The 14,704-nt window shown below is 40.9% G+C and overlaps 1 protein-coding gene across 1 annotated transcript in view; it reads right to left on the reverse strand.

Annotated features, from left to right (window-relative positions):
• diaph3 (diaphanous-related formin 3) overlaps positions 1–14,704 on the reverse strand; it is a 299,346-nt gene that overhangs the window by 200,359 nt on the left and 84,283 nt on the right. The window contains exons 7-10 of the mRNA XM_083557759.1: positions 14,137–14,211; positions 13,667–13,736; positions 6,192–6,328; positions 4,766–4,871 (exon numbers count right to left, since the gene is read on the reverse strand). Of these exons, the coding sequence (XP_083413885.1) occupies positions 4,766–4,871; positions 6,192–6,328; positions 13,667–13,736; positions 14,137–14,211 (388 nt within the window). The remainder of the gene's footprint in view (positions 1–4,765; positions 4,872–6,191; positions 6,329–13,666; positions 13,737–14,136; positions 14,212–14,704) is intronic.

The following is a 14,704-nucleotide window of genomic DNA, read 5'->3' on the forward strand; positions in this document are numbered from 1 at the left end:
AACCTACAGTCTTACATGAAATCAGTATGGATTGCATATGAGGGCCATGGAACAACCTTGGTTTAAAATATTTTATCTGACCAAAATAGTTCTGAAACAATATCCCTGGGATTATCAGACAGAGTGCAATGTTCGGCAAAAATCAAACAGATTATTACCACAAGCACCTTAACTCCCTCCCTATCAAGTCTGGGAATAGAGGGGTGAAGATTTGGCGTTTGTTTTGTCCTGGACTTTGGTTATGTAGCATGTCGCATGGCCCCATTTTGCTGAACGGTAGAGTTGGGGTTTGAACTCTTTGCACGTCCCTGTTTAATTACAACAGATTTGAATGAGTATAAATTCAGCTGCTTTGGATAAAACTGGACAGTTCATGGTCTTCGGTTATATACTTAGTGATTCAGCGGTCTATCGAGATTATTACTTGACGCGGTACACAAGACAAACCCTGTAAAGCGCATTCTACACTAGACTGTGTGTTAATGTGTTCTCCATGTCGGATTATACAAATCAGCTCCTGGGGTTAGAAACAAAGATTAGATTCTGCCTGTGCAGGAAGTGGCTTGGTATAGTCTTTTACAAAGTGAAAATGTTTCTGTTGACTGACATGTATGTTTGTTACCATGTTCTTGTTTGTTTTGGGTTTTGTGTCGTTTTCCTATTGATGGTTATTAGAGGAATTTATCTGAACATTTGTCAACATATGCATAATTCTTCTCTTCGTATATCCCAGTTGTGTTAGGAACACAGTGACACAGCGCCCCTGGAGTAAAGAGGGTTGAAGGCTTTGTTCAAGGGCCCAACAATGACAGCTTAACGGTTTCAGGGCTTCTGATCAGTAGCTTTACATGTTGAGCCACCTCTGCCCTGTCACCATCAAAAGCTGCCCAAGATGTGGGCGCTGGCTGTCCATGGTCACTATACACGTGTCAGATTAAGTGTTCTAAGACTGCAGGTTTCAGCCCATGATTAAAGAATGTGTGGTTCTACAATATCAATATCTTGCTGAAATATCATACAGTGTAAAACCAGCTATAATGGGAACATGTGTCAGACCAGCAAAGAGCAGCAATCACATATATCTAGCAGAAACACGAGGTTCACCATGTTAAGCTAAATACTGTGCCTGGTAACGTACACAAGCTTTATCCTGAGATACTAATCCTCATGTGACAGCGGGCAAAGCCAACAGAAGCAACGCATTTAAATTATAAGTGAAATTCCCAATTGGTAAGGCAGTATTTTTCAGCGAGTGTGTGTGTGTGTGTGTTGGCAGGCAGTTCCTGATACAAATGACACGTCCCACTGTGAAGGCAGAACTGAGAGTCGGTCTTTTCACCTCCCTCTGCTACCAATTAAACTTAAGCACTGAGGCTTTTATCGGCCTTAACAATGCAGCCAGTCGGTTAATACAACACACAACACTGTTACATCTACACTAACACTGAGAGCACAACTTGGATGCCACACACACACACACACACACACACACACACACACACACACACACACACACACACACACTAATACAAGAGATTGAATGTGTCTCGCTTCACCCTGACAACCCTGCTGTATTTAGGAAGGCCACCGTGTGAAAGGTCAAACAATGGTTAGAGGACCTGCTGAACCACCATCATACCTAACTGTCTCACACACACACACACACACACACACACACACACACACACACACACACACACACACACACACACACACACACACAAAGATGCACACACTTTAAACCCCGATGCTCAGTTTATTTTCCAAACTGAACATCAATCTGCACTGTCTGGAAAAAGGTTTTCTTTTTTATTAGCATCTGGTTCCACATTTAGTTCCTATTTCGTTCTTATTATAACAACCTCCACTTTTCCGGTAAGATGTTACACTAGACAAGGGGATTCGTCTCCAAAGTTGTGGCGAGGAACCCTGGTGTGTGTACGACTGTGATGCTCGGGTGTCCGCAAACTTTTGCTCGAATAACGGACGTGCTGTGAACCACGACAGTGTGTTTGTGTGGTCAGTAATGGCGCAGATGATGCACCAGCCTCTTATCTCATTCTGTTAATATAGCCGTTCTCTCTGTGCTGCTCGGATATCGAGATCATCAGCGCAGCATCTGTCGGTTGGTTGTAGCTCCATTTATAGCTATTTATAGCTGCTGTTCGAATTTACATGGGGACCTGGGGTTCGTTTCATCGTTCGCAGGTGCGACTCTGGGATTTTATTTCCGGTTTGGTGTTTCTTCTCCCTCCCTTTCCTGATAAAAAAAAAAAAAAAAAAACGACAGACTGAATTACCTACTGGTGTTTTTCAAACGGCTCGGTGGTCGTCAGGTCATTTGCGCTCACGTCTGGATAGACAAGGCTGCGATTTTGCCGTCTCACCAAACGGTGTGTAAAATCTCTGAATACTTAAAAGAGAAGGTTATTTTTTAAGTCCTTTTGAACAAATCCTTTGTCTAATTTGGCTTGTTGAAGTAAATCGTTTCCCATGAGATATATCCCCGTCATCACCTGCTACTATGGAATTAAGTGCATCTGTAGTGACGAGGGCAAGAAGAGGGTAAAGAAAAAAAACCTGAGTATTTTATCACCTTATAATTATCTCCAGGATGAACAATATTTGTCAGTGGTAAGGTCCAACACTCAATAAATTAATTAAACACTAAAATCATGTGTCTAAAAGTATCTACCTATCTATCTAACTTTCTATTTATTAAACTGTGCATGTGTGTAGGTACGTATATATGGATCTGCCTGGTCTATCTGTCTGTCCGGTCTATCTGTCTGTCTATCTGTCTGGTCTGTCTGTCTATCTGTCTGGTCTGTCTGTCTGGTCTATCTATTTAGTCCATTCATTACAGTTTCATCATAGTTGCGGTGCTGTCCAGTGTTTGGTGCTGAAATGCAGAACTGTTCATGCAACCTGTGGTCCTGAACCACTGTAGCAGACTATTAATTACAGTCCAAATCTGTCCTCAAAGTTCTTGAGTTGCTAATTGTCAACTTAATGGATCTTTAGGCTGTGACAATCAAAAGATTTAAAAATAAAATGCAGTTTAACAGCATGTATGAATGCAAGTATGTATATCTGTCTGAACATAAACCCATCCACCCACCCACCCACCCATCTATATATCTATCCATCTATCCATCCATCCATCCACCCATCTATCTATCTATCTATCCATCTATCCATCCATCCATCCATCCATCTTTTAAATCTGAAAAGCTGATCAAATAAAATATAGATAGAAATATCAGAAATCACTTACACATGCAGTTAATACACTTTAACACTATATATTATATTTCTATAGGACCGAACTCATACCTCATCATTTGTATAAAATCCTTTTTTTTAATCCTTTGTCTTGAAATGCGAAAACCTCGAAATACTCCTCAAAGAGCATTTACATCCCGCCCCACTTATACTTTACCCGGGCGAAGTGCGAGCACGTTCGCATTTAACGTGCTTAATCAACACAGATGATGAAAGGTTACAGACACGGCGAGAGCGGTGGAGAGAAAAATGATTGACTGGCTAAAAATAAATACACAAAGCGTGGTTGGAAGCGCTTGCTTCGGTTGAAATTTGGCTGTATGCTTGCGGCGGGACATGAACCTATACAGAACAGGGTTGATGAATTGTGTCGGGAAAATGGTGCTCGTGTGAGAAATTCTGCCATGTTGGCGAGAAGAAAAGATGCAAAGGATGCAGTGGAACGGGAGAAGAATGTGTGTTTATTATTAAAAAATGTAAATAAGAAAAAAAACAGACTGGCATTAGATAAACCGGTGAAAAATACGGTATAAATACGCATTTCTCGTATCTCCTAAAGTAACAGAGAAACATAACCTGACTATTCATTGCACTTCACTTGAGTGCTTTATGTACATGCTATGGATGCGGTTGATTAAAGGACACTTGCGAATTCTTTTTAGTGCTAAGACAGTAAATAGCTTTCCAAGGGAAAAAAAAAAAAGACGGCAGTAAAACGAGAGGCTCCCAATAAAGTAACGAGTTCCAAACACTCCCTGTACCCTGCCAGATCCAACCATTAGCAAACTGCCAGGTTTGGCTGTTATGTTACTGTGCTATTGTTAGACAAGTCCTTGCTAGTTATGCCAGGCAAAGCCAAAAGTTTTTTTTTTTTAAGTTCCTCTGGGAGTTCGTGATGTTAATGCCGTGTTAAAGCAAGTAGCAAGCGATTTATTTCAGCAAACCCGCAACTCCTTGAGGGATTTATGTTGTATGTTGTGACAGTGATATTCCGTAGGGAGTTCTCACTCTAAACAGCACCCTGAACACAACTCGCTCGTAAATATTAATTAACGTCACCTTGGGTTGTGTGTGTGTGTGTGTGTGTGTGTGTGTGTGTGTGTGTGTGTGTGTGTGTGTGTGTGTGTGAGAAAAACCTCGACAGTATAGAATCAAATCGAAATAATATAGGCAGGTGGTGGACACTATGTGGGCGAAGGCTTATGGACAGCTGGCTAACATTCATATGTGCTTAAGGAACTGGTGCAGGTGAGGTGAGGTGAGGCCTCGGGTGCAAGCTTGCACTACCAAGCTTCCACTGCTGGGCCCTTGAACAAGGCTCTTAAACCCTCGACTGTAAGCCACTCTAAGGGTGTCTGGCAAATGCAGTAAATGTCAAGTATGGATGGAAAATCTAAGTATCCCAATACATTTGTCCAGAACCCTCATTCGCTACTATGGGTTCTTTTGTTTTCATTCAACAGATTAGTTTAAGACTCACCTGGAGCTGGACAGAGCGATCAGTAAGACCCTGGACTATAGGGCTGAAGCGGTTGGTCTCTTTTCTCTCCCCTGCACTAGTGATGGCTTCAAGCACCTTCTCCAAACTGAAAGAAAGAAAAAAACATGCACATCAGTAACCAAACGGCTGTGACTAAATGAAGCTTTTGTTACTTGCTTTCACTTGGCTTGTTCTCTAGGCAGTGCAACAGCTTTTCTCCTCTGCCCTTTCTGACACAGTGTTCGCAGTTTTCATTCGCTTTTACAGTTTGCTCTTTCTCCCCGCTATCTTGAAAAGAAAAAAGAAAAAAGAAAAAAAAAAAAAAAAACGGACTGCAACCTAATAACTGCTTTTCACAAAGCGAGTCTTCCTTTCATCGTGGCTGTGTTTACTTGGCATTGGCTACAAAGGTGATATTTTGCACGGAGTATTACTAATGAGTCTTTTTTGCTCATTTGTGAGGAGTGGATGCTGCAGAGGATAGCTGGCCAAAACGAGAGAGAGAGAGAAAGAGAGAGAGAGAGAGAGAGAGAGAGAGAGAGAGAGAGAGAGAGAGAGAGAGAGAGAGAAAGGTGAGCAGGCAGGCAGGCAGACAGACAGACAGACAGACAGACAGACAGACAGACAGACAGACAGACAGACAGACAGGCAGGCAGACAGACAGACAGACAGACAGACAGAAAGACAGATAGATAGATAAAGTGAAGGAAAGTTCGGATTCTAATTTTTATAATTGCTGTAACTACTGAATTACATACACGATATGGACAAAAGTGTGTGGACACCTTGTGGATAAAATCTGTATGCCTTTTTTTTGGGACATCATTTCACATTCCATTTGCTCTTATAACAAGAGCAATTACCTCCAACATCTGGAAAGATGTTCCAATAGATTTTGGAGTGTGGAGATTTGGGCTCATTCAGGGTTGATGTCAGAGCTCTATAGAAGGCCACTCAAGATCTTCAACATTTTACAAACTATGTAAAGTATACCTTCAAGGCACTGACTTTGTGCACAGGTGTATTGTTATGCTAAAACAGGTTTGGTCTCCTAAGGCAGTTTGGAGAAGAACCACATAATGGCTGGAAAAGTCAGGTGTCCCAATACTTTAATCCCTATAGTGTATGGTACAAAGGTGATCGAGTTCACATCATAGAAATATCAAAAAATGTTTGATGATTTTATTTGCAGGTCCGACCTTCATAGATGTAATAACTAAGATTATCCAGAATGTGTGCACACTACATGCAAACACACACTTGCCTCAGCTCCAGTTTCGGAGCGATGGCATGTTTCATGTCAGTACTTCACTATGCGCATGTTCTTTCTCGGTGGTTGCGTGTACAATTCATCGTAAGAGAAGACAGTTATCAGGATCAGCGCCGGCATGTTAAGGTTTCTGAATGGTCACTGCAGGGAACGTACGTGTTTTCCTCTCCCACTATGCAGATGGCAGAGAGCAGCTTGACGACGTCCGTCATCATTGCGGGTTGATGAGGATTAATAGCTCGGGCCAGCAGTTCCAGGCTCTTCTCTTCCCCGAGGATCCGCTCCAGCCCATACTGACAACACAGAGGGACATCGACATCAGTCACAATCACTTACTCATCAATAACTATAGCGAGAAAAGACATTGGAGCTCATTCTTTACCACTTTTCTACTCTCTGCTGCCTCACATGGCAAGTGGTTGAGTGGCAGATTATTATCTCATGTTTTGTCATTAAATGTAAACCCTGCTAAGGAGCTTTCAATTGTTAGTGTCGAGATAGAAAAAACATCTCTATGGACAAAAGTTGCACAAATTACCACAACTTTGGAGGCACACAAATGTATAGGATGTTTATGGAAGTGGTAGAATGGAATTGTCCCTTCACTTCATCAAGGAGACCCAAAACTGGTCCAGCATGATAATGCTGGTGCACAAAGCCAGCTCCGTGAAGATGCCTAATGTTTTTGTTTCTGCACAAATCTCCACAAACACACTCCAAAATCGAGTGGAACATCTTCCCAGAAGAGTGGAGGTTATTATAACAGCAAATCTGGACTGGGTGTGGAATTGGATGTTCAGAAATCACACCTCGTTAACAGGGGAGCCACGAGTCGCCGAACGAACACGAGAGTTGCATTAGCATCAGTGATGTTCAAGAAGGAAAGCAGAGCTACGAAGTTGATAAAAAATTTTTGAGATAAATTGAGATTTGATGCGTAATAGCATTACGGTAGTTTCAGGTCAGAAATGATTGATGATTGACAGCAGACTGGAAACGCTGGTGAATTTGCATGTGCATCGAACTCGATGTCATCTGCATAACAATGGGGGAGGGTCATAATTACGGATCGTGTGTCGAACAGGTAGCACATGTACGATAAAGGACATGGTAAAGAACTAAGCCTGGGGGCAGATGCTGGATGACATCAGGGTGGATGATTAATGTTCTGTTAGCCTCAGTTAGATCCTTAGCTTCCTTTGGTCCTTTTAAAATGTACGCTTTTTTTTTATTCGCACGCCAAGTGGAATTTTTTTTTCCTTTTCGCCCGTGTGTAATCTCGAGCTAATAAAAGCATACGATGTGCTTAATTTAACAGATCCTAGATTACACTTCATGTCTTTCACACATAAATCAAAAAGCTCGTTTTTTTTTTTTTTTTTTTTTTCTTTTTTTTTATTATTCCCCTAACATTTAAATTGACAATGATCTCTATGCTGGGAGGCGGAATGAGCGATGCATGTGGGAATTTCATAAAAAAAAAAAAAAAAAAAAAAAAAAAAAAAAAAAAAAAAAAAAAAAAAAAAAGAATAAAAAAAAGAAATTATGAATATGGAAAACGTCTACCTAGAGTTTGAAATTCATGGTGACACATCTTTAAAAAAAAAAAAAGATGAAGCAGAAGAACAAAGAAAGAAAGGGGGAAAAAAAAGAAAGTGAAGAAAACCAAGGACATGAGTTGGGGCTGGAGGCTGTGCTGCTCGGTAGCCTGGTGCTCCGTCCTTGGAATAATGACAACAGCACAAATGCGATCAGGGATATGCAAATATCAGAATAAAAGAAATGTGAGAGTGTGAGAGAGAGAGAGAGAGAGAGAGAGAGAGAGAGAGAGAGAGAGAGAGAGAGAGAGAGAGAGAGAGAGAGAGAGAGAGAGAGAGAGAGAACAGACACAAGGCAGTAAAATCTCTATGGTCTGGAAATGAGAAGAACAGTTGGGAATCCTTACAGAAAGCCAAAGAGTCAAAGAGAACATCAAACAGAGGAACAGACTAAAGAGTGTGTATGTGCTGACAAGGAAATACTTGATAAAAGCTGTTTATTTAATCTTCTAATCATGTCTGCAAATTGAATAAAATCGACCTTTTTAGCGTTTTTATGATGGCACTGTAAAAATTTGCCCAAATCGGATTGAAGAGCTCTGGTGAGGACGATCTGTGTGCATATATATATATATAATATTATTGGATCAAAGTAAATCTCCATGGACACCAGAGGTCGACTGATTTAAAGGTTTTTCGATTAATCGGCGCCTTGAGTTGATTGCTGGAAATATTGGCTTTCTACAAAAATCCATACCGATTTTTCCCTCTCCTATTCTGCTGTTCTGAGCGCCCTCTAGAGGCGAATCACTGACGCCGTGTGCGGTTTGTTTTTAAACGCGAGACTGTGCGCTGCACGGAGAGCGCTACATTATATTTATATTTTACATAAATTATATTCATTAATGAACATATATATAATATCATTTAATATCATTTATATCACATTCAGCACATTTTCATGATTCAGTACAGGCTTATTCTTTATTTTTGTAATAAAGTTTGGTACTATTTTACATGGAGTGTGATGTTTTTTAAACTCCACTATAGGACAACCTCTAATGGACACCTACATTATAGCAGGCCACAACCAAACCCTTTTTCCATGGAGCTGGCATTGGGCGTTGCCGTGGGTCTCCAAGTTCAAATGAAAGGATGACAGCATCCAAAGATATTGTGTACACGTGCGTGCCTCGGACTTTGTGGTAACAGTTTGTCAGGTCTCGATATCTTTTGTCTATGGAGTGTACAGTCTAAAGCGCTGTAGGAGATTTAGGAAGGAAAACGTCCTGAGCTGGACGAGCGTGTTCATGTGCAGCGAGGTCTTTAACACGTCTTGCTGTTCTTGTTATCTTAATTCTGAAGGAGACAATGCCAGCTGGGTGGGAACACCTGACTGGCAGGCGCAGTGGGTGGAAAGTGTCTCAGGATGCCACAGGGAGGCGCGAGAAGTCTGGAGTAGCAAACAGGACCTGTGGGTAAATAACACTGTCCCTGCTTGATTATAAAGGAGGCTGAAAGCTGACAAGTGTGTGTGTGTGTGTGTGTGTGTGTGTGTGTGTGTGTGTGTGTGTGTGTGTGTGTGTTTAGGAGACAGGTTGAAAATCCCATGTAGTACTTTAATTCGTCTAAAATAGGTTTATCAAGACTTCCTGAATGTTGTCATCTCCGTGTCGCTTGATGTAGGCAAGAGGGCTGAATTAATAAATGCTATTTACAGCCTTGAGTTTAGGTGAAACAAGAGACGAAATTATTTTTCCACAACTTCGCTAAATCAGAAGGTTCTGGTTGGTCATAGTCTGGAGTTAATTGGTACATCTGGGCCTTTTGCAAGAAAATCCAAACAACTTTTGGAGGAAACTTTTTTTTTTTTCTTTTAACCTTCATGAGCCTGAATTTACTGTAGGAGTAACTGAAGGTGTTATGATCTCCAGGTGATCCCTGTCACCTGGAGCAGCACTTAAAGACTTAACAGAAGGAACGAAGAACAGTTAGAGGCATCGGGTATTAATGCAGGTACGTCATCCAGGAATAAGCTCTTTATCCAATCAAAATAGCATTATGGCCTCCAGGACTGCTCACTGGTCAGATAAAAAAAAAACTGAAATGTTCACTGTGTTCAACACTGTGTATGGAAGGAAAAAACCGTGAGGCTTCACAACTTAAAGAAACATGGGGGTGGCAGCATGGTGTGCAGGAGTTTCATGAAAATGGACTGCTGGACTAAAATAAATAAAAAACAAATGGCATTATGAAAAAGGAGGTATTACTTAAGACATCAGCCATGTGGTTAAAGATGGTCGCAGTTAAAACTTCTGACAAAAAGATCTGAAGCGAACCTCGGCTGATGAATCACTGATGCTACATGCTGTTACATGCGAGACGATGCGCTGCACGGAGTGTGCTATAAAATATTTATTACGTATAATTTATTAATTATTAAAAAATGTTATTGATTAATATATTAATACAGTGGAACCCGGTTATCTCACCCTCGGTTACCTCGACAACCCTATTAAGTCGACGTTTTTGAAGTGGAAACGCCAAATTCTCGCTTTTTCTAAGCATTTTTTTATCGGTTATGTCGCCGAACCCCGATATCGCGAGCACAAGGGGGGAAAATTTGCCATTTAACGTCGGTTATCTCGGTGCAGCCGCAGAAGAACTCGCGGAAGTGGCGGAAAAATCAAGTCTTACAGCTGCTACAGGTGTTGTATACTGGTGAATCTCTGCTATTAGTTAGTGCTAGTGTTCGTAGTGTTAGTAGGGAAAAGCGCAGCCGTTGAGAGAGTGCTGGTGGGAAGACACGTACCGGGATACGCATGAGCGATAACAACGACCGCCGTGAACCAACATATACCAACAATAACGGACAGTGAGAGTGTGGAAGTTTAAATAGGAGCTGGTGGTGATGATAAACGAGCACCATATGTGCGCGATTAAAGCCGGGAGCTTCAGAGAAAGCTTCAGAGAAAGCGGCCGAGAAAACACCTGCCACGCTGAAGGGGGCGCTGAAGGGGGCGTGGCAGGTGGATTCCTGACAGATAAACATGTACTGTATGTATTTTTATAGCATGCCTTCATCAAACAAATCGCGGCAACGCTGTTGTGTAAAAAACCCTTCAAAAACACGTGCATGCACATTCTCATTTATTAACGCACATCATGTACATAAAGAAATTTCAAGCACTGCCGCCATTTTGATTTTCGTTTATCTCGATCATCGGTTACCTGGATGCTTTTTGGCGACCCCCTAGGACATCGACATAACCGGGTTCCATTGTATATCATTATTCACATTTTCCTGATTCAGTACTATTTTTTTTTTCTTTCTTTTTTTTTTCCTATTTCACTTTTTTTTCCAGTATCCAATTATAAAAACTATTAGTAAAATCGTAATTGTAAAAAAAAATAAAATTAAATAACTAAACAACAAAAAAAACGAAGATTATTATTAAAACTATCTAATAGACTCTGCATGTTAAAATTATGCTAGAAAACAAACAACAAATGCAAATAAAAACCTTTATAAACATAATAGAAAAAAATCCAGACATGTTGTTCGGTGTTCTAATTAAATTTGTCCTCCTCCTGTAGATTCGATTCGGCGTAACGCGGCGGCGCATACTGATGTAATCAAATGGCAGGTATTCTCTGTGAGACGCTGATGGGTATATCAATTAGCGCAAATGAGACATTAATAAATCCGAAGGCGCGTGGTCTAATCGAATTAAACAACTAGCTGCAAAGGATAAATACGCGAAACGTCTGAATCTGTCTTCGTGATGGAAGTATCCAGTATGCAACATAATAAATAATTTATATTGCACCTGAATAGTTCACATATATTGTACATAAGTCGGATTGCTGGTACAAGTTAAAGTGGACATGAGGCGGATGCCCTGGGGTGAAAACTCTACTTAAATCTTGTATTTCTGCTCGGTTTGACTGGGCGAAAAAAAACAGGAGCTCCGAAGTGTGTGTGATGTCCATAGTGATTTTGGATGCCCGTTTCTTCAGCCAGAGGAGTACCGATGATCTTCAGCAGTCCCGACTGCAGTCTTCTGATGGCTGAGCCAGACCAGACAACGATCCACATAAAGCTGCTCCTTCTCCATCAACAGCTCCTGTGGTAAACTCCTGATCCCATAAAGGAGAAACAAGCTGAGCCTTCTCCATTAGATCAATTCCTTTTCATTTGTATAGCGGTTTTAACAAACAGACATTATTCTGAAGCTGGAAAATTAATAGATTTCATTTTAACGTCACAGAGGTAACCTTAATGTGCAAGTGGTGGCAAGGAAGATGGTACGAGGAAGAAACCTTGAGAGGAACCGGGCTCAAAACGGACCCCGTCCTCGTCTTCACTTTTCACCCAATCAATTCCTATTCCATGTGAGTACATGCCAAACAGCTGGCTGTGTCTGCGTCTGCTGTGTGGATGAAAGAATCAGTCTGGGGTAAAAAAAAAAAAAAGAAAAGAAAGGGATAGAAAGAGAGAAAAAGATAGAGATGTAGCCTCTTCAGTCTGCAGCACATCAGAAGACCCACTGGAGACCTACTTCTATCAGGCTTTTTTTTAAACAGAGGTAGCCGAATCATTAAACGCCCCTCCAGACCTGTCTAACAGCCATGCCAGTAACCCCCTCCTGAGTTCAGAGAAGTGGACATGAGACGCCTCTGTTTCTCTGGAGATCGGCTCTTATCAGGTTTGTCCATACGAAAACAGCAGAGTTCGCTTGGTCTTCTGATCCGGAAAAGCTAATCCGGCACTCAACAGGCGCACGGGTGGACGAAATGATGAGCCCGAGCACGAGCAGATTACAGGTGTGTGTCCTGGATGTAAGATGCACTCGATTCCATTCCATCCCCTTCCTCCAGTACACAGAGTTATTTATGTTTAATGCACTTTATTGTGCTGGGAAGCGCTTTAGTGCTCGAAGCACAGTGCCCACTATTCATTCCAAATCCCAGTGTCTGCTGCACCGCACGCATCAACCCTACGTGCAATCTGATCGTCCTGTCACCCGAAAATAAACGCCAACATGCTGATCTTTCATTACTACAGAGGCTGAGTTTTTATTTTTATTATTTTCAGCACTCTAGACCTGAGGCCCAAACCACTATAGTATGGGTGCTGTGGATGAGAAAGAGTTGCCCCCGGGTCACGAGAACATTCTGGGGAAAAAAATCTCTACGGATACAACACTGTATTATTTAGCGAAAAGCCGCTATCCAAATTGGCAAACTTTTTTTAGCGATTTTAGTGTCGATCAAACTTCCCTTGAAAGCCTATTTAGTGGAAGAGGAAAGAAAAGACCAAGCGACGGCGATTAGAGGGTTTTTTAGGCGATTTGAACGATACCGATAGCAAGGTTGGATCGTACTTGCCGATAACTGAAAAAAATGCTAAAAAGAAAAACACGCCATGTAAAAGAGTACTATACTTTATTACCAAAAAAAAATAATGTGGATATTAATTTAAAAAATATAATTAATCAATTATAAATGAATAAAATATAGTGTTTAGTCTCGCATGTAAAAACAAACAGCATGTGGAATCAGGGAGTCGCCCCCTAGAGGCCGCTCTTGTAATGACAGCGTCTCGAAAGCCGAATGGATTTTTGCAGAAAGCTGAAAGTTTCAACAATAAACTGTCAGTGCAAAAACCATTAATCTTTCAATTATTAATGGTAATAACGGAGAGACAGACATTGAGATAAGGTTTTGTCTCTCTGGGCATCTCACATGCTCCAAAAGTGTGTAAGATGAAGAGATGCATTAGATAATGAGTCATTGAAGCATTCAAAACTGCTTCAGGATCTTAAAACAATGCACTGTGAGCATTTAAAGACAAAGAGTTCATTTTCAACATGAAATACCCCCAAACATTCAAACAACTTTTTCTCAGCAGCATTTAATTCCAATAAGAGGATTTCCAATCTGACCAATAGACCCGCCTGAAAAGTTCACCAAAAGAAAAATACTTTGCTATGCAGTTTATTTGTTTATTTATATATCTTAGATGACTTTAAAACAAATCTGCCAACCAACAGGTGACTGTGAAATTGGCCAAGAACTCAATGGCATTACCTTGTTGTTCATGAAAGCCTTTAGGCACTGGATGACTTTGTGCTGACTCTTCTTATCAACCTTTTCTTGGCTGTTAAGGAGAAAAAATGAGGTATGTTCAGTAAAAAAAAAAAAAAAGAAACAGATAAAAGAATACAGAACTAAATACTAAACTCCAGCCACATATGATGGTTTCTTAATAAGGCCAGAGATCTTCACCTTAACCTTCTACCAAGAGATTCCATTGAGTCTACATTTTTACAATATTCACTTGCTTTTCATTTACTGAGGTTTGGAAGAAGCCCATTTGATGTAAGTGGCCAACTCAAGACTAAATACAATATATTTGATTACAGCTACTTACAATTACATTACTGGAACAAAAAACATGTAAAATACTTTCACAGACCCGTGTTTAAAAAAAACCCACTCCAGCTGAGGACTATTATATAATACAGCGAGTGAGACTGAATAAAAGAACGATTTCTTACTGTTTTTTGCGCAGCAGACGCTCCAGTGTGTCCAGAAGAAGTCCGAGACCCTCGTGACCGAAACTCTGCACCCAACTGCCAACACAAAACATACAGCAATATGAAGACACTAATAAGCAGACAGACTGTACAATAATGTACTTCTCCAAATAAAAACACTATTAGGACCAATGTATTGCGATTGATTTTTGAAGCCATATGTAATTCTTCCCCAAAGTTGGAGGCACACAATTGTATTGGTCTATATAATTTCCCCTTTACTTAAACTAGGAGACCCAAACCAGTTTAAGCATGACCCCTGTGTACAATGTCAGCTCCATGAACTAATGCTTTTTATGGTTTGGAAGATCTCGAGTGGCCTGCACACAAATTTCCACAAGCTTAGTCCAAAATCTAGTGGAACATCTTCCCAGAATAGTGGATCTTATCAATAACAACAAACTACAGTGGAACCCGGTTATGTCAATTCTATGCTTTTGCTGCTCATCCCGTGTTCCGTGCCGCGCTCCTACCAAGTGCGGCTTTCACCTCCCGTTCATCGCATAACGTTTAACAACAAAATGCATAT

Source organism: Silurus aristotelis, assembly GCF_946808225.1.
Source record: "Silurus aristotelis genome assembly, chromosome: 13".
Taxonomy (NCBI): Eukaryota; Metazoa; Chordata; class Actinopteri; order Siluriformes; family Siluridae; genus Silurus; species Silurus aristotelis.